At 46.2% G+C, this 23,338-nt stretch overlaps 1 protein-coding gene across 1 annotated transcript in view; it reads right to left on the reverse strand.

The window, feature by feature from the left end:
• Positions 1 to 23,204, reverse strand: part of LOC311166116 (maestro heat-like repeat-containing protein family member 1) — a gene marked incomplete at its 3' end in the record, with an annotated part of 64,964 nt that extends 41,760 nt beyond the window's left edge. The window contains exons 1-4 of the mRNA XM_084227595.1: positions 22,091 to 23,204; positions 15,131 to 15,277; positions 6,174 to 6,353; positions 3,964 to 4,043 (exon numbers count right to left, since the gene is read on the reverse strand). Of these exons, the coding sequence (XP_084083721.1) occupies positions 3,964 to 4,043; positions 6,174 to 6,314 (221 nt within the window). The 5' untranslated portion in view covers positions 6,315 to 6,353; positions 15,131 to 15,277; positions 22,091 to 23,204. The remainder of the gene's footprint in view (positions 1 to 3,963; positions 4,044 to 6,173; positions 6,354 to 15,130; positions 15,278 to 22,090) is intronic.
• Positions 23,205 to 23,338: the final 134 nt, after the last annotated feature.

Raw genomic sequence — 23,338 nt, forward strand, 5'->3', positions numbered from 1 at the left:
TAGGGATTTATTGGGGATTATTGGGGATTAATGGGGGTTATTGTGGATTTATTAGGGATTAATTATGGATTATTGGGAATTAATGGGGATTTAATGGGGATTATTGGGGATTAATGGGGATTTATTGGGGATTTATTGGGAATTATTGAGGATTAATGGGGATTTATTGGGGATTTATTGGGAATTATTGGGGATTTATTGGGAATGTATTGGGAATTAATGGGGATTTATTGGGAATTTATTGGGAATTATTGGGGATTTATCAAGGATTAATGGGGATTAATGGGAAATTATTGGGGATTATTGAGAATAAATGGGGATTAATGGGAATTAATTGGGGATTAATGGGGATTTATTGGGGATTTATTAGGAATTAATGGGGATTAATTGGGAATTAATGGTGATTAATTGGGAATTATTAGGGATTTATTGGGAATTATTGGGAATTAATTGGGAATTTTGGGGGATTTATTGGGGATTTATTAGGAATTTATTGGGGATTATTGGGAATTAATTTGGATTTATTGGTAATTATTGGGGATTAATAGGGATTAATGGGGATTTATTGGGAATTATTGGGAATTATTGGGGATTAATAGGGATTAATAGGGATTAATGAGGATTATTGGGGATTAATTGGTATTAATGGGGATTAATGTGGATTAATGAGGATTACTGGGGATTAATTAGGAATTAATGGGGATTAATGGGGATTATTGGGGATTTATTAGGGATTTGTTAGGGATTTATTAGGAATTTATTGGGGATTATTGGGAATTATTGGGGATTAATGGGGATTACTGTGGATTTATTTGGGATTAATAGGGATTATTGGGAATTAATGGGGATTAACGGGGATTTATTGGGAATTAATGGGTATTAATGGGGATTAATTAAGAATTATTGGGGATTAATTGGTATTAATGGGGATTAATGAGGATTATTGGGGATTTATTGGGAATTAATGGGTATTAATGAAGATTAATTGGGAATTAATGGGGATTAATGGGAATTATTGATGATTTATTGGGAATTTAATGGGGATTAATTGGAAATTATTTGGGATCATTGGGAATTAATGGGGATTAATGGGAATTAATGGGAATTAATGGGGATTAATGGAGATTATTGGGGATTATTGGGAATTATTGGGAGTTAATTGAGAAATATTGCGAGTTATTGGGAATTAATGGGGATTAATGGGGATTAATTAATGGGGAAATATTGGGGATTAATGGGGATTAATTGGGGATTAATTAATGGGCATTTATTGGAAATTTACTGGGAATTAATAGGGATGATTGGGGATTAATTAATGGGGAATTATTGGGGATTAATGGGAATTAATGGGGACTAATGGGAATTATTGGGGATTAATGGGAATTATTGGGGATTTATTGGGAATTAATGGGGATTATTAGGGATTATTGCAAATTATTGGGAATTAATTGGGAATTATTAGAAATTAATTGGGAGTTCTTGGGAATTCTTGGGAATTGTTGGGAATTATTTGGGATTTTTTAGGGATTATCTGGGACTTAATTGGGAATTCTGGGAATTCTGGGAATTCCTGGATTTTGGCCCTTGAGAATTCCGGGAATTTTGGGATTTGGGGTTGGGTCCTTGGGAATTCCCAACATTCCCAAAAATTCCTGGAATTCCAGGAATTCTCGAGCCTCCCCGGAATTCCGGGATCGGGATTTGGGTCCTTGGGAATTCTGGGAATTCTGGGATTTGGGATTGGGTTGAATCCTTGGGAATTCCCGGAATTCTGGGAATTCCGGAGCCGAATTCCCAAGGATCCAACCCCAAATCCCAAATCCCAAATCCCAAACCTGGAATTCCTGGAATTCCCAGAATTCCCGAGGATCCCAACCCCAAATCCCAACCCAAATCCCAAATCCCAATCCCAGAATTCCCAGGATGATTCCCAAGGACCCAAATCCCGATCCCAGAATTCCCGGGAGGCTCTGGAACTCCTGGAATTCCTGGAATTTTGGGAATGTTGGGAATTCCCAAGGGCCCAAAGCCCCAAATCCCAATCCTGGAATTCCCAGGAGGCTCCAGAATTCCTGGATTTTCTCAGAATTCTGGGAATGTTGGGAATTCCCAATGACCTAACCCCAAGTCCCAAATCCCAAATCCCGATCCCGGAATTCCTGGAAGCGGCTCCGGAATTTCCCAGAATTCTGGGAATTTCCAAGGATCCAACCTCAAATCCCCAAATCTCAACGCAATCCCAAAATCCTGATCCCAGAATTCCCAGAATTCCAGGGATAATTCCCACGGACTCAAATTCCTGGGAGGTTCTGGAACTCCTGGAATTCCAGGAATTTTGGGAAGGTTGGGAATTCCGAAGAACCCAACCCCAAAATCCCAGGATTCCCGGGATTTCCAAGGGCCCAACCACAAATCCCAGAATTCCCAAAATTCCCAGGATTCCCAGAATTCCTGGAATTCCCATGGACCCAAACCCACATCCCAGAATTCCCAGGATTCCCAGAATTCCCAGGATTCCCAGGCGGATTCCCAAGGGCCCAACCCCAAATCCCAGAATTCCCAGGATTCCCAGAATTCCCAGAAATCCCGGGCGGATTCCCAAGGGCCCAAACCCCAATCCCAGGATTCCTGGAATTCCCGGGATGATTCCTGGGATGATTCCCAAGGGCCCAAGCCCAAATCCCGGAATTCCCAGGATTCCCAGGATTCCCGGAATTCCCAGAATTCCCGGGATGATTCCCAAGGGCCCAAACCCCAAATCCTGGAATTCCCAGGATTCCCGGAATTCCTGGAATTCCCAGAATGATTCCCAAGGGCCCAACCCCTAAATCCCAGGATTCCCGGAATTCCCAGAATTTCCGGGTGGACTCCTAAGGACCCAAATCCCGGAATTCCCAGGATTCCCAGAATTCCCAGAATTCCCAGAATTTCCGGGCTCATTCCCAAGGGCCCAAACCCCAAATCCCAGGATTCCTGGAATTCCCAGGATTCCCAGAATTCCTGGAATTCCCAGAATTCCCAGGCGGATTCCGAAGGGCCCAACCCCAAATCCCATGATTCCCATGATTCCCAGAATTCCCGGAATTCCCAGGCTGATTCCCAAGGGCCCAATCCCAGAATTCCCGGGATTCCCGGAATTCCCGGGCTGATTCCCAAGGGCCCAAACCCCAAATCCCAGGATTCCTGGAATTCCCAGGATTCCCACGGACCCAAATCCCGGGATTCCCAGAATTCCCAGAATTCCCAGAATTCCCGGGATGATTCCCAAGGGCCCAAACCCCATATCCCAGGATTCCCAGAATTCCCGGGATTCCCGGAATTCCTGGAATTCCCAGAATTCCCTGGATTCCGAAGGGCCGAACCCCAAATCCCAGAATTCCTAGAATTCCCAGAAATCCCGGGCGGATTCCCAAGGGCCCAAACCCCATATCTCAGGATTCCTGGAATTCCCGGAATTGCCAGGATGATTCCCAAGGGCCCAAACCCCAAATCCCAAGATTCCCAGGATTCCCAGAATTCCCGGGCGGATTCCCAGGCCCCAAACCCCAAATCCCGGAATTCCCAGGATTCCCGGAATTCCTGGAATTCCCAGAATTCCCTGGATTCCAAAGGGCCCAACCCCAAATCCCAGAATTCCTAGAATTCCCAGGATTCCCGGAATTCCCAGGATGATTCCCAAGGGCCCAAACCCCAAATCCCATGATTCCCGGAGTTCCAGGATTCCCAGAATTCCCGGAATTCCTGGAATTCCCAGAATGATTCCCAAGGGCCCAACCCCTAAATCCCAGGATTCCCGGAATTCCCAGAATTTCCGGGTGGACTCCTAAGGACCCAAATCCCGGAATTCTCAGGATTCCCAGAATTCCCAGAATTTCCGGGCGGATTCCCAAGGACCCAATCCCAGAATTCCCGGGATAATTCCCGGGATAATTCCCGGAATTCCCGGTACAATTCCCGGGATACACCAGGTGTGCGCAGGCGCTCAGCGCTCGCTGCCGCAGCCGCGTCCGGGGCGCCTCCGACGGCTCCGCCCGCAGGAACTCCTGGGAACGGCACGGAACGTTCCGGAACCGCCCCTCTGGAACGTCCCGGGGTCCCAGTATCCCATCCCAGTCCATCCCAGTCCATCCCAGTCCATCCCAGTCCCATCCCAGTCCATCCCAGTCCATCCCAGTCCCATCCCAGTCCATCCCAGTCCATGCCAGGCCATCCCAGTCCATCCCAGTCCATCCCAGTCCCATCCCAGTACATCCCAGTATCCCATTATCCCATCCCAGTCCATCCCAGTCCCTCCCAGTCCATCCCAGTCCCTCCCAGTCCATCCCAGTATCCCATTATCCCATTATCCCATTCCCAGTCCCATCCCAGTCCATCCCAGTCCCTCCCAGTTCATCCCAGTCCATCCCAGTTTGCTCCCAGTCCCTCCCAGTATCCCATTATCCCATCCCAGTCCCTCCCAGTCCCTCCCAGTATCCTACTATCCCATTCCCAATCCCATTCCCAGTCCATCTCAGTTCATCCCAGTCCATCCCAGTTTGATCCCAGTCCCATCCCAGTACATCCCAGTCCCTCCCAGTCCATCCCAGTCCCTCCCAGTCCATCCCAGTCCATCCCAGTCCATCCCAGTCTCATCCCAGTATCCCATTATCCCATTCCCAGTCCATCCCAGTCCCTCCCAGTCCATCCCAGTCCATCCCAGTCCCATCCCAGTCCATCCCAGTCCCTCCCAGTATCCCATTATCCCATCCCATTATCCCATGCCAGTCCCTCCCAGTCCATCCCAGTATCCCACTATCCCATTCCCAATCCCATCCCAGTCCCATCCCAGTCCCATCCCAGTCCCATCCCAGTCCATCCCAGTCCCATCCCAGTCCCTCCCAGTCCATCCCAGTCCATCCCAGTCCCTCCCAGTCCCATCCCAGCCCCTCCCAGTCCATCCCAGTCCCTCCCAGTCCCATCCCAGTCCCTCCCAGTCCCATCCCAGTACATCCCAGTATCCCATTATCCCATCCCAGTCCATCCCAGTCCCTCCCAGTCCCATCCCAGTCCCTCCCAGTCCCATCCCAGTACATCCCAGTATCCCATTATCCCATCCCAGTCCATCCCAGTCCCTCCCAGTCCCATCCCAGTCCATCCCAGTCCCATCCCAGTCCCTCCCAGTCCATCCCAGTCCATCCCAGTCCCTCCCAGTCCCATCCCAGTCCATCCCAGTCCCTCCCAGTCCATCCCAGTCCATCCCAGTCCCATCCCAGTCCATCCCAGTCCCCCCCAGTCCCTCCCAGTCCCTCCCAGTCCCTCCCAGTCCATCCCAGTCCATCCCAGTCCCTCCCAGTCCCATCCCAGCCCCTCCCAGTCCATCCCAGTCCCTCCCAGTCCCATCCCAGTCCCTCCCAGTCCCATCCCAGTACATCCCAGTATCCCATTATCCCATCCCAGTCCATCCCAGTCCCTCCCAGTCCCATCCCAGTCCATCCCAGTACATCCCAGTACATCCCAGTATCCCATTATCCCATCCCAGTCCATCCCAGTCCCTCCCAGTCCATCCCAGTCCCATCCCAGTCCCATCCCAGTACATCCCAGTATCCCATTATCCCATCCCAGTCCCTCCCAGTCCCTCCCAGTATCCTACTATCCCATTCCCAATCCCATTCCCAGTCCATCTCAGTTCATCCCAGTCCATCCCAGTTTGATCCCAGTCCCATCCCAGTCCCATCCCAGTCCATCCCGGTCCCTCCCAGTCCATCCCAGTCCCATCCCAGTCCATCCCAGTCCATCCTAGTATCCCATTATCCCATCCCAGTCCCTCCCAGTATCCCATTATCCCATCCCAGTCCCTCCCAGTATCCCATTATCCCATCCCAGTCCCTCCCAGTCCCTCCCAGTCCATCCCAGTCCATCCCAGTCCATCCCAGTCCATCCCAGTATCCCATTATCCCATTCCCAGTCCATCCCAGTCCATCCCAGTCCCATCCCAGTATCCCATTATCCCATTCCCAGTCAGTCCCAGTCCATCCCAGTCCATCCCAATCCCATCCCAGTCCATCCCAGTCCCATCCCAGTATCCCATTATCCCATTCCCAGTCCCTCCCAGTCCATCCCATTATCCCATTCCCAGTCCCTCCCAGTCCATCCCAGTCCCTCCCAGTCCCTCCCAGTCCCTCCCAGTATCTCACCACCATCATGGCCACCAGCTCTCCCTTGTGTGCGATGCTGCCGGCGCCGCTGGGGCCGTTCCCGGGGTAATTCCCGGAATCCTTCCCGGAATTCCCGGGATCCTTCCGGGAGTTGCCGCAGGCCAGGGCGCGGCCGATCATGGCGACGCTGCGGGCCAGGGACAGCTTCAGCACCGGGTCCTGCGGGGCGGCACCGGCACCGGGACCGGGTCAGAACCGGGATCGGATCGGAACCGGGATCGGGGTCAGAACCGGGATCGGGATCGGAACTGGGATCGGGGCCAGAACCGGGATCAGGGTCAGAACCGGGATCGGGATCGGGATCAGAACCAGGATCGGGATCAGAACCGGGATCGGGGCCAGAACCGACACCGGGATCGGAACCGGGATTGGGATCGGGATCGGGGTCAGAACCGGGATCGGGGCCAGAACCGGGATCGGGATCAGAACCGGGATCGGGATCGGGATTGGGATCAGGATCGGGATCAGGACCGGGATCGGGGCCAGAACCGGGATCAGGGTCAGAACCGGGATCGGGATCGGAACCGGGATCGGGATCAGGGTCAGAATCAGGATCGGGATCAGAACCAGGATCGGGATCGGAACCGGGACCAGAACCGGGATCGGGGTCAGAACCGGGATCAGGGTCAGAACCGGGATCGGGGTCGGGGTCAGAACCGGGATCGGGATCAGAACCGGGATCGGGATCAGAACCGGGATCAGGATCAGAACTGGGATCAGGATCAGAACCAGGATCAGGACCAGAACCGGGATCGGGACCGGGACCAGAACTGGGACCGGGACCAGAACCGGGATTGGGATCAGAACCGGGATCGGGATCAGAACCAGAATCGGGATCGGAACCGGGACCAGAACCGGGACCGGGACCAGAACCGGGATCAGGATCAGAACCAGAATTGGGATCGGAACCGGGATTAGGGTCAGAACCGGGATCGGGGTCAGAACCGTGATCGGGATCAGAACTGGCACCGGGTCAGAACCGGGACCAGGATCAGAACCAGGATCGGGGTCAGGACCGGGTTCGGGGTCAGAACCGGAATCGGGACTGGGGTCAGAACTGGGATCGGGATCAGAACTGGCACCGGGGTCAGAACCAGGATCGGAACCGGGATCGGGATCAGAACCGGGACTGGGATCAGAACTGGGATCGGGATCAGAACCAAAATCGGGATCAGAATCGGCACCGGGTCAGAACCGGGATCGGGATCAGAACCGGGATCAGAACTGGCACCGGGGTCAGAACCAGGATCGGAACCGGCACCAGGGTCAGAACCGGCACCGGGGTCAGAACCGGGATCGAGATAGGGATCAGAACCCGCACTGGGGTCACAACCGGCGCCGGGATCAGAACCAGGATCGGGATCAGAACTGGCACCGGGGTCACAACCGGGATTGGGGTCAGCGGGATCGGGATCAGAACCGGGATCGGGATCAGAACCGGGATAGGGACCCGGATCGGGATCAGAACCGGGATAGGGACCCGGATCGGGATCAGAACCAGGATCGGGATAAGCGGGATCAGGATCAGAACCGGGATCAGGATCAGAACCGGGGTCAGGATCAGAACCGGGGTCAGGATCAGAACCGGGGTCAGGATCAGAACCGGGGTCAGGATCAGAACTGGGATCAGGATCAGAACCGGGGTCAGGATCAGAACTGGGATCAGGATCAGAACTGGGATCAGGATCAGAACCGGGGTCAGGATCAGAACCGGGGTCAGGATCAGAACCGGGGTCAGGATCAGAACCGGGGTCAGGATCAGAACCGGCATCGGGGTCAGAAGCGGGATCTGGATCAGAACTGGGACTGGGATCAGAACTGGCACCAGGTCAGAACCAGGATCGGGATCGGGATTAGAACCGGCACTGGGATCAGAACCAGGATCAGGATCAGAACTGGCACTGGGTCAGAACCGGGATCGGGATTGGGATCGGGATCAGCGGGACCAGGATCAGAATTAGGATCGGGATCAGAACCGGGATCAGGGTCAGAACCGGGATCAGGATCAGAACTGGCACCGGGATCAGAACTGGGATCAGAACCGGGATCAGGATCAGAACCGGGATCGGGACCGGGATCGGGATCAGAACCGGGATCGGGGTCAGAACCGGGATCGGGACCGGGATCGGGACCGGGATCGGGATCGGGATCAGAACCGGGATCGGGTCAGAACTGGGATGAGGATCAGAACCGGGATCAGGATCAGAACTGGCACCAGGTCAGAACTGGGATTGGGATCGGGATCGGGATTAGAACCGGCACTGGGATCAGAACCGGGATCGGGGTCAGAACTGGCACCAGGTCAGAACTGGGATTGGGATCGGGATCGGGATTAGAACCGGCACTGGGGTCAGCGGGATCAGGATCAGAAATGGCACCGGGCTCAGAACCGGGATTGGGACCGGGATCGGGATCAGCAGGACCAGGATCAGAACTGGGATCGGGATCAGAACTGGGATCGGGATCAGAACTGGGATTGGGATCAGCCTGGAACTGGGATCAGCCTGGAACTGGGATTGGGATCAGCCTGGAACTGGGACTGGGATCAGCCTGGAACTGGGATCAGGTTGGAACTGGGATTGGGATCAGCCTGGAACTGGGATTGGGATCAGCCTGGAACTGGGATTGGGATCAGCCTGGAACTGGGATTGGGATCGGCCTGGAACTGGGATCAGCCTGGAACTGGGATTGGGATCAGCCTGGAACTGGGATTGGGATCAGCCTGGAACTGGGATTGGGATCAGCCTGGAACTGGGATTGGGATCAGCCTGGAACTGGGATTGGGATGAGCCTGGAACTGGGATTGGGATCAGCCTGGAACTGGGATTGGGATCAGCCTGGAACTGGGACTGGGATCAGCCTGGAACTGGAACTGGGATTGGGATCAGCCTGGAACTGGGACTGGGATCAGCCTGGAACTGGGATTGGGATCAGCCTGGAACTGGGACTGGGATCAGCCTGGAACTGGAACTGGGATCAACTGGGATTGGGATCAGCCTGGAACTGGGATTGGGATCAGCCTGGAACTGGGACTGGGATTGGGATCAGCCTGGAACTGGGATTGGGATCAGCCTGGAACTGGGATTGGGATCAGCCTGGAACTGGGATTGGGATCAGCCTGGAACTGGGACTGGGATCAGCCTGGAACTGGAACTGGGATTGGGATCAGCCTGGAACTGGGATTGGGATCAGCCTGGAACTGGGACTGGGATCAGCCTGGAACTGGGATCAGGTTGGAACTGGGATTGGGATCAGCCTGGAACTGGGATTGGGATCAGCCTGGAACTGGGATTGGGATCAGCCTGGAACTGGGATTGGGATCGGCCTGGAACTGGGATCAGCCTGGAACTGGGATTGGGATCAGCCTGGAACTGGGATTGGGATCAGCCTGGAACTGGGATTGGGATCAGCCTGGAACTGGGATTGGGATCAGCCTGGAACTGGGATTGGGATCAGCCTGGAACTGGGATTGGGATCAGCCTGGAACTGGGATTGGGATCAGCCTGGAACTGGGACTGGGATCAGCCTGGAACTGGAACTGGGATTGGGATCAGCCTGGAACTGGGACTGGGATCAGCCTGGAACTGGGATTGGGATCAGCCTGGAACTGGGACTGGGATCAGCCTGGAACTGGAACTGGGATCAACTGGGATTGGGATCAGCCTGGAACTGGGATTGGGATCAGCCTGGAACTGGGACTGGGATTGGGATCAGCCTGGAACTGGGATTGGGATCAGCCTGGAACTGGGATTGGGATCAGCCTGGAACTGGGATTGGGATCAGCCTGGAACTGGGACTGGGATCAGCCTGGAACTGGAACTGGGATTGGGATCAGCCTGGAACTGGGATTGGGATCAGCCTGGAACTGGGATTGGGATCAGCCTGGAACTGGGATCAGCCCAGAAACCAGGATTAGTCCTACAAACAAAACAAAATAAAATAAAATAAAATAAAATAAAATAAAATAAAATAAAATAAAATAAAATAAAATAAAATAAAATAAAATAAAATAAAATAAAATAATTCTGAAAATAAACCCAAGAATCCAGCAAAAACCAGGAATTCCACCAAAAAATCCTGGAACTCCGGAAAAACCTGGGAATTCCGGAAAATTCCGGGAATTCCTTGCGGAAGCCATTAGTGGCAGCGAGAGAGAGGCGTTAGCTGAGCCCAGGGTGGGAATTCCAGAGGGAAAAATTCCATAAAAAAACCTCGGGAATGCCCAAATCCGAACCCTCGGAATTCCCGGGATGGGGAAAACCTCGGGATTGGCCCCAAGGGAACGTCCGGGAAAAATTTGGGATTTTGGGATTTTGGGGATTTTGGGATTTTGGGGATTTTGGGATTTTGGGGATTTTGGGATGGGGAGGCCTTTGGATAACTCGGGAATTCCAGGGGAATTTCTGGAATTCCGGGATGGTGGAATTCCAGAATCTGAGAATTGTGGAATTTTGGGATGGTGGAATTGATGGAATTCAGGGAATTCGGGGAATTCCGGGATCCTGGAATTCCCGAATGAGGGAATTCAGGGAATTTTGGGATGGTGGAATTGTGGAATCGATGGAATCGTGGAATTCCAGGATCCTGGAATTCCCGAATGAGGGAATTCAGGGAATTTTGGGATGGTGGAATTGTGGAATCGATGGAATCGTGGAATTCCGGGATCCTGGAATTCCTGAATCAGGGAATTCTTGAATTTTGGGATGGGGGGATTGATGGAATTCTGGGAATTCTGGGATTATGGAATTCTGGGATTGTGGAATTGGTGGAATTCTGGGATTATGGAATTCTGGGACTGTGGAATTCTGGGATTGTGGAATTGATGAAATTCACGGAATTCTGGGATTGTGGAATTCCAGACTGATGGAATTTTGGGATGGTGGAATTCAGGGAATTCAGGGAATCGATGGGATCGTGGAAATCCAGAATCAGGGAATTCTCAAATTTTGGGATGGTGGGATTGATGGAATTCATGGAATTCTGGAACCATGGAATTGCGGAATCGATGGAATTGTGGAATTCCGGGATCGCGGAATTCCACAATGAGGGAATTCTTGAATTTTGGGATGGTGGGATTGATGGAATTATGGGAATTCTGGGATTATGGAATTCTGGCATTGTGGAATTTTGGGATTGTGGAATTGATGGAATTCAGGGAATTCACGGAATTCTGGGACGGTGGAATTCCAGAATCTGGGAATTGTTGCGTTTGGGGACCCTGGGATCGATGGAAGTCTGGAATTGTGGAATTCCAGAATTGTGAAATCGTGGAATTGAGGAATTCCAGAATTCAGGAATGGCGCAAATTAATGGAATTGGGAAATCCTGGAATTCCAGATGCAGGGAATGATGGAACAATGGAATTTTAGGGAATTGATGGAATTCTGGGATGGTGGAATTCCACAATGATGGAATCGTGGGATCACGGAATTCTGGGATTTCTGGAATTCCAGATTCACGGAATTCTGGGATGGTGAAATTTATGGAATTTGGAATTCCAGATTCATGGAATGATGGAATTATTGAATGAGGGGATCCTGGGATTGATGGAAGTCGGGAATTGTGGAATTGATGGAATTCTGGGATGATGGAATTCCAGAAGCGTGGAATTTTATGGAATTGTGGAGTTAGGGGATCGTGGAATTTTGGGAATTGTGGAACTGATGGAATTCTGGGATGGTGGAATTCCACAATTACGGAATCGTGGGATCATAGAATTCTGGGATTTCTGGAATTCCAGATTCACGGAATTCTGGGCTGCTGAAATTTATGGAATTATGGAATTCCAGATTCATGGAATGATGGAATTATTGAATGAGGGGATCCTGGGATTGATGGAAATCTGGGATGATGGAATTCCAGAAGCCTGGAATTTTATGGAATTGTGGAGTTAGGGGATCGTGGAATTTTGGGAATTGATGGAATTCCGGGATGGGGGAATTGTGGGATTTTAGGGATCGTGGAATTGATGGAATTCGTGGAATTCCAGGATCGTGGAACGGACGGAATTCTAGAATGATGAAATTGTGGAATTCCAGAGCCGGGGAGTGACGGAATTCTGGGATCAGGGAATGGATGGAATGGATGGAATTCTGGGATCCCAGAATTCCAGGATGGTGGAATTCCAGGAATTTCCAGCCCCCTGTGCCAGGAAAGGCCTTTTCCCATCCCTTTTTCCTGGGAATTTTCCCGGGAATTCCGTTGTTTTTTCGGGAAGCGCCTCCAGCCCGGAAGAAGAAGAAAAAGCAGCGAGAGGAAGAAAATTCCCAATCCCAAAATTCCCAAAATTCCCAAAATTCCCAATCCCAAAATTCCCTACCTTGGTCTCTACTTTAATTCCCAGAACCTGAACGGGCGGAAAAAACAAAATTTTCCCATCAGGAAAATCCCAAAATTTCCCCGGGAAGGAACAAAATTCCAGAGAAAAAGAAAATTCCAATTGGGAAAATCCGGATATCGCTGAGGAAAATCAAAATTCCAATGGGAAATTCTAGAAAATTCCCTGAAAATTCATGGAAAATTCTGAGAAAAATTGAGGGAAATTCCAGGATAATTTTCCTGAAATTCCGGGAAAATTCCTGGGAAATATCCCCAAAAAATTCCAGAAAATTAATGGAGGATTCCCAGAAAATTTGCAAATTAATCCCCCAAAATTCCCAGAAAATTCCCAGGGAGTTCTGGGGAAATTTCTGGAATATTCCTGGGAAATCAGAAAAAATTCCCGGGGAAATGAACGGAAAATTCCTGAAAAATTCCAAAAATAGTCCCAAAAAATCCCCCCCAAAATCCCAGAAATATTCAGAAAGTTCCACGACAATTTTTATGAAAATTCTCAAAAAGATCAGAAAAAAAATTCCAAAAAAATTCCCATAAAATTAAAAAAAAATTCCCATTAAAATCTCAAAAAAATTTATAGAAAATTCAAAAAAATCCCCCAAAATTTCACAGAAAATTCTGAAAAAATTCGGAAAAAATTCCAAAAAAATTCTGAAAAAAAATCTGAAACTATTCCGAAACAATTTCAAAGAAATTTAAAAAAATCCCCCCAAAATCACATAAAATTCTGAAAAAATTCTGAAAAACTTCAGAAAATACTCTGAAAAACTTCCAAAAAAATTCCAAAAAAATTCTGAAAAAATTCTGAAAAATTCCCATAAAATTAAAAAAAAATTCTGAAAAAAATCTGAAAAAAATCCGAAAAAATTCCCAAAAAATTCCCATAAAATTCAAAAAAACTCTGAAAAAATTTTGAAAAAATTCTGAAAAAATTCTGAAAAATTTCCGAAAAAATTCCCATAAAATTAAAAAAAATTCTAAAAAAAATCCGAAATAATTCCCATAAAAATTCCCAAAAAATTCCCATAAAATTCTGAAAAAATTCCCATAAAATCCCCATAAAATTAAAAAAAATCCCATAAGATTCTGAATAAATTCCCATAAAATTCCAAAAAAATCCGAAAAAATTCCCATAAAATTCCCATAAAATTAAAAAAATTCTGAAAAAGTTCTGAAAAAATTCCCTTAAAATTCAAAAAAAAATTCCGAAAAAATTCTGAAAAAATTCTGAAAAAATTCCGAAAAATTGTGAAAAAATTCCGAAAAAATTCCAAAAAAATCCCCAAAAAATTCCAAAAAATTCCAAAAAATTCTGAAAAATTCTGAAAAATTCTGAAAAAATTAAAAAAACATCCGAAAAATTCTGAAAAATTCTGAATAAATTCCCATAAAATTCAAAAAAAATTCCCATAAAATTCTGAAAAAATTCTGAAAAAATTCTGAAAAAAATCCGACAAAATTATGAAAAAATTCCCATAAAATTAAAAAAAATCTGAAAAAATTCCAAAAAAATTCCGCAAAAATTCTGAAAAATTTCAAAAAAATTCTGAAAAAATTCTGAAAAGTTCTGAAAAATTAAAAAAAAATCCGAAAAAATTCTGAAAAAAATCTGAAAAAATTAAAAAAAATCTGAAAAAATTCTGAAAAATTCTGAATAAATTCCCCTAAAATTCCAAAAAAATTCCCATAAAATTCTGAAAAAAAATCCGAAAAAATTCTGAATAAATTCCGAAAAAATTCTGAAAAAATTCCGAAAAAATTCCCATAAAACTCCAAAAAAATTCCCATAAAACTCCAAAAAAATTCTGAAAAAATTACCAGAAAATTCCAATAAAATTAAAAAATATTCCGAAAAAATTCCAAAAAAATTCCAAAAAAATTCCCAAAAAATTCTGAAAAATTCTGAAAAATTCTGAAAAAATAAAAAAAAAATCCGAAAAAATTCTGAAAAATTCTGAATAAATTCCCATAAAGTTCCAAAAAAATCCCCATAAAATTCTGAATAAATCCCCATAAAATTCTGAATAAATTCCCATAATATTCTGAATAAATTCCCATAAAATTCCAAAAAAAAATTCCAAAAAAATTCCCATAAAACTCCAAAAAAAATCTGAAAAAATTCCTAGAAAATTCCAATAAAATTAAAAAATATTCCGAAAAAATTCCAATAAAATTCCAAAAAAATTCCCAAAAAATTCTGAAAAATTTCAAAAAAATTCTGAAAAAATTCTGAAAAGTTCTGATAAATTTAAAAAAAAATCCGAAAAAATTCTGAAAAATTCCAAAAAAATTAAGAAAAATTCCGAAAAAAAATCTGAAAAATTCTGAATAGATTCCCCTAAAATTCCAAAAAAATTCCAAAAAAATTACCATAAAATTCTGAAAAAAATCCGAAAAAATTCCAAAAAAATTCTGAAAAATTCCAAAAAAAATCCGAAAAAATTCCACGAAAATCAAGAAAAATCACATAAAATTCTAAAAAAAATTCTGAAAAAATTTCCAAAAAATCCCATAAAATTCCGAAAAATTTCCCATAAATTTCCCACGCAATTCCCACGCAATTCCCAGGAAATTCCGGAATGTTCCCGCGGATCACCGACCTTGGTGCGGCCGTGGGCCAGGAGGTGCCGCAGCAGCCGCGGCTCCAGGCGCGAGCGCAGCAGCTCCGGGGGCGCCGCCGCCGCCACGCGGCCGCAGCACAGAGCCAGAGCCGCCCGCTGATGATCCGGGGACGGCTCGGAACGGTCCTGGGAGGGAGAGACACTGGGAATAGTGGGGGGAAAATGGGGAAATAGGGGGGAAAGATTGGGGAAAGATTGGGGAAAAATTGGGGAAATATTGGGGGAAATTCGGGGGAAGATTGGGGGAAAATGGGGGAAATATTGAGGAAAATTCGGGGGAAAATTGGGGAAAATTCGGGGGAAAATTGGGGAAAATTCGGGGGAAAATTGGGGAAAAAATGAGGGGAAATGTTGAGGAAAAATGAGGGGAAATTGGGGGAAATATTGGGGGAAAATTGGGGGAAATTGGGGGAAAATTGGGGAAAAAATGAGGGGAAATATTGAGGAAAAATGAGGGGAAATTGGGGGAAATATTGGGGGAAAATTGGGGGAAATTGGGGGAAAATTGGGGAAAAAATGAGGGGAAATATTGAGGAAAAATGAGGGGAAATTGGGGGGAAATTGGGGGAAATTGGGGGAAAATTGGGGAAATGGGGGGGAAAGATTGGGGAAAATTCGGGGAAAATTGGGGAAAATGGGGGGAAAGATTGGGGGAAAATGGGGGAAAATTGGGGGAAAATTGGGGGAAAAATGGGGGAAATATTGGGGAAAATTGGGGGGAAGATGGGGGGAAATATTGGGGGAAATATTGAGGAAAAATGGGGGAAATATTGAGGAAAAATGAGGGGAAATTGGGGGAAATATTGGGGGGAAATTGGGGGAAAATTGGGGGAAAATTGGGGAAAAATTGGGGGAAATAGGAGGGAAAGATTGGGGAAAAAAATGGGGGAAATACGGGGAAAATGGGGAAATAGGGGGGAAAGATTGGGGGAAAATTGGGGGGAAATATGGGGGAAATATAGGGGAAATATTGGGGAAAATTGGGGAAAATGAGGGGAAAGATTGGGGGAAATTGGGGGGAATTGGGGGAAAATTGGGGAAATAGGGGGGAAAGATTGGGGAAAAATGGGGGAAATATTGGGGAAATATTGGGGAAAATTGGGAAAATATTGGGGAAATGTTGGGGAAAAATTGGGGAAATAGGGAGGAAAGATTGGGGGGAAAAATGGGGGAAATAGGGGAAAATTCGGGGGAAAATTGGGGAAAAAATGAGGGGAAATATTGAGGAAAAATGAGGGGAAATTGGGGGGAAATTGGGGAAAAAATGGGGGAAATAGGAGGGAAAGATTGGGGAAAAATGGGGGAAATACGGGGAAAAATGGGGGGAAATTGGGGAAATAGGGGGGAAAATTCGGGGGGAATTGGGGGGGAATGGGGGAAATATTGGGGAAAAAATGGGGAAATTGGGGGAAAATGGGGAAAAATTGCGGGAAATGGGGGGAATGGGGGTAAAGATTGGGGGAGAATAGGGGGAAAAATTGGGGGGAACATTGGGGAAAATTGGGGGGAAATTGGGGAAAATGGGGGGAAAGATTGGGGGGAAATGGGGAAAAATTGGGGGGGAATGGGGGGAAAAATGGGGTAAATAGCAGGGGAAAATTGGGGGAAATATTGGGGAAAAATTCAGGGGAAATTGGGGGGAAATATTGGGGGAAATTGGGGGGAAAAATGGGGGAAATGGGGGAAATATTGGGGGAAATTGGGGAAAAATTGGGGAAATATTGGGGGAAAAATTGGGGGAAATGGGGGGGAAAATTGGGGGAAATTTGGGGAAAATTCGGGGGAAAATTCGGGAAGTAGGGAGGAAAGTTTGGGGGAAATTGGGAGGGAAATTGGGGAAAATGGGGGTAAAATGGGGGGTAATAGGGGGAAATTGGAGGGCAATGGGGGAAATATTGGGGGGAAATGGGGGAAAGATTGGGGAAATAGGGGGAAAAATTGGGGAAATAGGGGAGAAAATGGGGAAAAATTGGGGAAATCGGGGGAAAACTGGGGAAAATTGGGGAAAATTGGGGGTAAATTGGGGGAAATAGGGGGAAATCGGGGGAAAGACTGGGGGAAAATTCAGGGGTAATTGGGGGAAACATTGGGGAAAAATTGGGGGAAAATTGGGGAAAATGGGGGGAAAGATTGGGGAAAAATTGGGGAAAAATTGGGGAAAAATTGGGGAAATTTCGGGGGAAAATTGGGGGAAAAATGAGGGAAATATTGAGGAAAAATGAGGGGAAATTGGGGGGAAATTGGGGGAAATATTGGGGGGAAATTGGGGGGAAATTGGGAGAAATATTGGGGGGAAATTGGGGGGAAATTGGGGGAAATATTGGGGGAAATTGGGGGGAAATTGGGGAAAATGAGGGAAATGGGGGAAAAATGGGGGGAATAATTAGGGAAAATGGGGGGCAAATTGGGGGGAAATTGGGGGGAAATGGGGGGAAAAATGGGGAAAAAAATGGGGGAAATTGGGGAAAAATAGAGAGAAAATAGGGGGAAGATGGGGGAAATATTGGGGGAAAATTGGGGGAAGAATTGCAGAAATAAGGGGGGAAAATGGGGGAAAAATTGGGGAAAATTCGGGGAAAAATTGCGGGGAAAATTGGGGAAATAGGGAGGAAAGATTGGGAGAAATTGAGGGAAATGGGGGGAAGATTGGGGGAAAATTGGGGAAAAATTGGGGAAAATTGGGGGGAAAAATGGGGAAATTGGGGGAAAATTCAGGGGGAAATGGGGGGAAATTGGGGAAAAATGGGGAAATAGGGGGGAAAGATTGGGGAAATATTGGGAGGAAATTGGGGAAATATTGGGGAAAATTCAGGGGGAATTGGAGGGAAAAATAGGAAAAAATAGGGACCAAATATGGGGAAGATGGAGGGAAATGGGGGGAAAATGGGGGGAAAATGGGGGGAAAATGGGGAGAAATTCAGGGGAAATGGAGGAAAATTGGGGGGAAAATTGGGCAATATTGGGGGGAAATGGGGGAAAAATAGGGGTAAAATTGGGGTAAAATTGGGGTAAATTGGGGGAAATCAGGGGGAAAACTGGGGGAAATAGGGGGAAAATTGGGGGGAATTGAGGGGAAATGGGGGAAAAATTGGGGAAAACTTGGGGAACATTGGGGAAAAATATGGATAAATAGAAAATCAGGGGAAATAGGGGGAAATATTGGGCAAAATTGGGGTGAAATGGGGGGAAAATTGGGGAAAATGAGGGGAAAGATTGGGGGAAAATGGGGGAAATATTGGGGGAAAATGGGGGAAATATTGGGGAAAAATTGGGGGAAAAGATTGGGGAAAAATTGGGGAAATGTTGGGGAAATTGGGGGGCAATGGGGGAAATATTGGGGGAAAATGGGGGAAATATTGGGGGGAAAGATTGGGGGAAAGTTGGGGGAAATTGGGGGAAAAATGGGGAAAATATTGGGGAAATATTGGGGAAAATTGGGGAAAATGAGGGGAAAGATTGGGGGAAATTGGGGGGAATTGGGGGAAAAAATGGGGGAAATTGGGGAAAATTGGGGAAATAGGGGGGAAAGATTAGGGAGAAAAATGTGGGGAAATTGGGGAAAATTGGGGGGAATTTGGGGAAAATTGGGGGGAAATTGGGGGAAAAATTGGGGAAATGGGGGGAAAATTCGGGGGGAATTGGGAATGAATGGCGGAAAAAATTGGGGGAAAATATTGGGGAAACTGGGGAAAAATGGGGGGAAAAAATGGGGGGAAAATTGGGGAAGATTCAGGGGAAAATTGGGGAAATATTGGGGGAAAATTGGGGAAATATTGGGGGAAAAATTGGGGAAATAGGGGGCAAAAATTGGGGGAAAAACTGGGGAAAATGAGGGGAAGGATTGGGGAAAAATTGGGGAAATAGAGGGGAAAATGGGGGAAAATGGGGGAAAAATGGGGAGAAATTCAGGGGAAATGGAGGAAAATTGGGGGGAAAATTGGGCAATATTGGGGGGAATTGGGGGGAAAATTGGGGAAAATGAGGGGAAATGGGGGAAAAGGGGGGGAATAATTAGGGATAATGGGGGGCAAATTGGGGGGAAATTGGGGGAAATTCGGGGGGAAATGGGGGGAAAATTGGGGGGAAATGGGGGGAAATAGGGGGGGAAAATGGGGAAATAGGGGGGACAGATTGGGGGAAAATTGGGGGAAATTGGGGAAAATTGGGGAAATAGGGGGGAAAGATTGGGGGGAATATTGGGGAAAAATTGGGGAAATATTGGGGAAAAATTGGGGGAAATGGGGGGGAAAATTGGGGGAAATTTGGGAAAATTCGGGGAAAATTCGGGAAGTAGGGAGGAAAGTTTGGGGGAAATTGGGAGGGAAATTGGGGGAAAATGGGGGTAAAATGGGGGGTAATAGGGGGAAATTGGAGGGCAATGGGGAAATATTGGGGGAAATGGGGAAAGATTGGGGAAATAGGGGGAAAATTGGGGAAATAGGGGGGGAAATGGGGAAAAATTGGGGAAATAGGGGGGAAAATGGGGAAAAATTGGGGGAAATCGGGGGAAAACTGGGGAAAATTGGGGAAAAATTGGGGTAAATTGGGGGAAAATCGGGGGAAAGACTGGGGGAAAATTCAGGGGTAATTGGGGGAAACATTGGGGAAAATTGGGGGAAAATTGGGGAAATTTTGGGGGAAAATTGGGGAAAAAATGAGGGAAATATTGAGGAAAAATGAGGGGAAATTGGGGAAAATATTGGGGGGAAATTGGGGAAATATTGGGGGGAAATTTGGGGGAAATTGGGGGGAAAATGAGGGGAAATGGGGGAAAAAGGGGGGAATAATTAGGGATAATGGGGGGCAAATTGGGGGGAAATTGGGGGGAAATGGGGGAAAATTGGGGAAAATTGGGGGAAATTCGGGGGAAATGGGGGGAAAATTGGGGGAAGATGCGGGAAATAGGGGGGAAAATTGGGGGGAAATTGGGGGGAAATGGGGGGGAAGATGGGGGAAATAGGGGGAAAATTGGGGGAAAATTGGGGGAAATTGGGGGGAAATGGGGGAAAAATGGGGTAAAATTGGGGGGAAAAATTGGGGAAAATGAGGGAAGTGTGGGGAGAATGGGGGGAAAAATTGGGGAAAAGGGGGGGAAATTGGGGGAAAATTGGGGAAATGGGGGGAAAATTGGGGGGAAAGAGGGGAAATATTGGGGAAAAATGGGGGGAAATTGGGAAAAATTGGGGGAAAAATTGGGGGAAAAATTGGGGAAATGGGGAAAATATTGAGGAAAAATGGGGGAAATGGGGGAAAAATAGAGAGAAAATAGGGGGAAGATGGGGAAATAAGGGGAAAATTGGGGGAAAATTGGGGGGAATTGGGGGAAAATTGGGGGGGAAATGGGGAGAAAATTGGGGGAAAATAGCAAAAAAGAGAGAGAAAATAGGGGGAAATGGGGAAGAACAGGGGAAATAGGGGGGAAAATAGGAAAAAAAAGAAAATAGGGGGAAAATGGGGGGGAAATGGGGGAAAATAGTGCAAAAATTGGGGAGGAAATCGGGAAAATAAGGGGGGGAATGAGGGGGGGAAATGGGGGGAAAAATGAGGGGAGAATGGGGGAAAAATGGGGGGAAATGGGGGAAAATGGGGCAAAAATAGGAGAAACTGGGGGGGAAACTGGGGGAAAAATAGAGGGGAAGGGGGAAAAACCTGGGGGAAATGGGGGGGAAATGGGGGAAAACATTTTTCCCCAATTTTTACCATTGTCTCCCCTTTTTTTTTCCATTTTTTTTCAATTTCCTCCCCTTTTTTCTCCATTTTTCCCATTTTCCCATTTATTCCCCATTTATTACCCATTTCCCCCCATTTCCCCCATTTTCCCCAATTTTTCCCATTTTTTCCCCATTTCCCCCCATTTCCCCCCATTTTCCCCCATTTTTCCCCATTTTTCTTTTTCCCCTATTCTTCCATTTTTTTCCCATTCCCCCCCATTTTTTCCCATTTTCCCCCATTTTCCCCCCAATTTTTTCCCCATTTTCCCCAATTTTCCCCATTTCCCCCATTCTTCCACTTTTTTTCCATTTTTGCCCCATTTTCCCCCATTTCCCCCCATTTTTCCTATTTTTTCCCATTTTTCCCCATTTTCCTCCCATGTTTTTCCCATTTTCCCCCAATTTTTTCCCATTTTCCCCATTTTTCCCATTTATTCCTCTTTTTCCCCATTTCCCCCATTTTCCCCCCATTTTCCCCCATTTCCCCCCAATTTTCCCCATTTCCCCAATTTTCTCCCATTTTCCACCATTTTCCACCATTTTTTCCCATTTTCCCATTTTTCCCATTTTCCCCATTTTCCCCCCAATTTTTTCCCCATTTTTTCCCCATTTCCCCCAATTTTTCCCATTTTTCTCCATTTTTCCCATTTTCCCCCCATTTTCCCCCAATTTTTTCCCTTTTTTTCCCATTTTTCCCCATTTTCCCCCATGTTTTTTCCCCATTTTCTCCCATGTTTTTTTCCCATTTTTCCACAATTTTTCCCCATTTCCCCACATTTTTTCCCATTTTTCCCCATCTTTCCCCCATTTTCCTCCAATTTTTTCCCCCATTTTTCCCCTTTCCCCATTTTTCCATTTTTTTCCCCAATTTTTCCCCCATCTTTTTCCCATTTTCCCCCATTATTTCCCTTTTTTCCCCATTTCCCCCCCTTTTTCCCACTTTTTCCCCATTTTCCCCATTTTCCCCCATTTCCCCCCATTTTCCCCCCAATTTTTTCCCCATTTTTTCCCCATTTTCCCCCAATTTTTCCCATTTTTCTCCATTTTTCCCATTTTCCCCCCATTTTCCCCCAATTTTTTCCCCATTTTCCCCCAATTTTTCCCATTTTTTCCCATTTTTCCTCATTTTCCCCCAGTTTTTCCCCATTTTCCCCCCATGTTTTTTCCATATTTTCCCCATTTTCCCCATTTTTTCCCATTTTTCCCCATTTTCCCCCCAAATTTCCACCTTGAAGATGCTGAAGAGCCCCTGGGATTTCCTGAGGGCCTCGGATTTCCCAAATTCCTCCAATTTTTCCAGCGTTTCTCCAGGTGGTTCCGGGCACAGATCCCGAAGCAGCGCGAGAGACCCTGGAAAAAATTCCAGGAATCAAAAACCTGGAGCAGAATTCCAAAGTTTTTCCAAAGGTGGGAAAAAGATGGAAAAAAAGGAAAAAAAATGGAAAAAAAGGAAAAAAAATGGAAAAAGATGGGGAAAAGTGGAAAAAAATAAGGGAAAAGATGGAAAAAAGTGGGAAAAATGGAGGAAAAAATGGAGAAAAAAAGGAAAAAAAAAGGAAAAAAAGATGAGGGAAAAGTGGAAAAAATATGGAAAAAAAGATGGAAAAAAGTGGGAAAAAGATGGGGAAAATGGAGGGAAAAATGGAGGGGAAAATGGAGAAAAAAAAGAAAAAATGGAAAAAAATGAGAGAAAAGTGGAAAAAAGATGGAAAAGATGGGAAAAAGAGAAAAAAGGTGGAAAACAATGGGAAAAAGGTGGCAAAAAGTTGGAAAATGAAGGAAAAATGGAGGAAAAAATGGAGAAAAAAAGGAAAAAATTTGGAAAAAGATGGGGGAAAAGTGGAAAAAAATAAGGAAAAAAGTGGAAAAAAGGTGGGAAAAAGATGGAAAAAAATGGGGGAAAAGTGGGAAAAAGATGGAAAAAAGAAGGGAAAAAAGATGGCAAAAATGGGAAAAAGATGGGGAAAATATGGGAGAAAAGATTGAAAAAAGGTGGAAAAAATGGGAAAAATGGAGGAAAAATGGAGAAAAAAAGGAAAAAAATGGGGAAAAAATGGAAAAAAGATGCGGAAAAGTGGAAAAAATAAGGAAAAAAGATGGGAAAAGGTGGAAAAAAGGAGGGAAAAAAATGGAGGAAAAAAATGAAAAAAATATGGAGAAAAGTGGAAAAAAGGGTGGGAAAAAGTGGAAAAAAAAGGTGGAAAAATGGAGAAAAAATGGAGGAAAAAAAAGGAAATAAAATGGAAAAAAGATGAGGGAAAAGTGGAAAAAAATTTGAAAAAAGATGGAGAAAGGAGGGAAAAAATGGAGGAAAAACGAAAAAAAGATGGGAAAATATGGGAGAAAAGTGGAAAAAGATGGAAAAAGATGGGAAAAAAGGTGGAAAAAAAGATGGAAAAAAGGTGGGAAAAATTCCCTGGAATTCCAGGATTTTAGCTGAAAATGCCATGGAATTCCAGGATTTCAATCAGGATTC

Source organism: Fringilla coelebs (genome assembly GCF_963513975.1).
Source record: "Fringilla coelebs genome assembly, contig: SCAFFOLD_311, whole genome shotgun sequence".
NCBI lineage: Eukaryota > Metazoa > Chordata > Aves > Passeriformes > Fringillidae > Fringilla > Fringilla coelebs.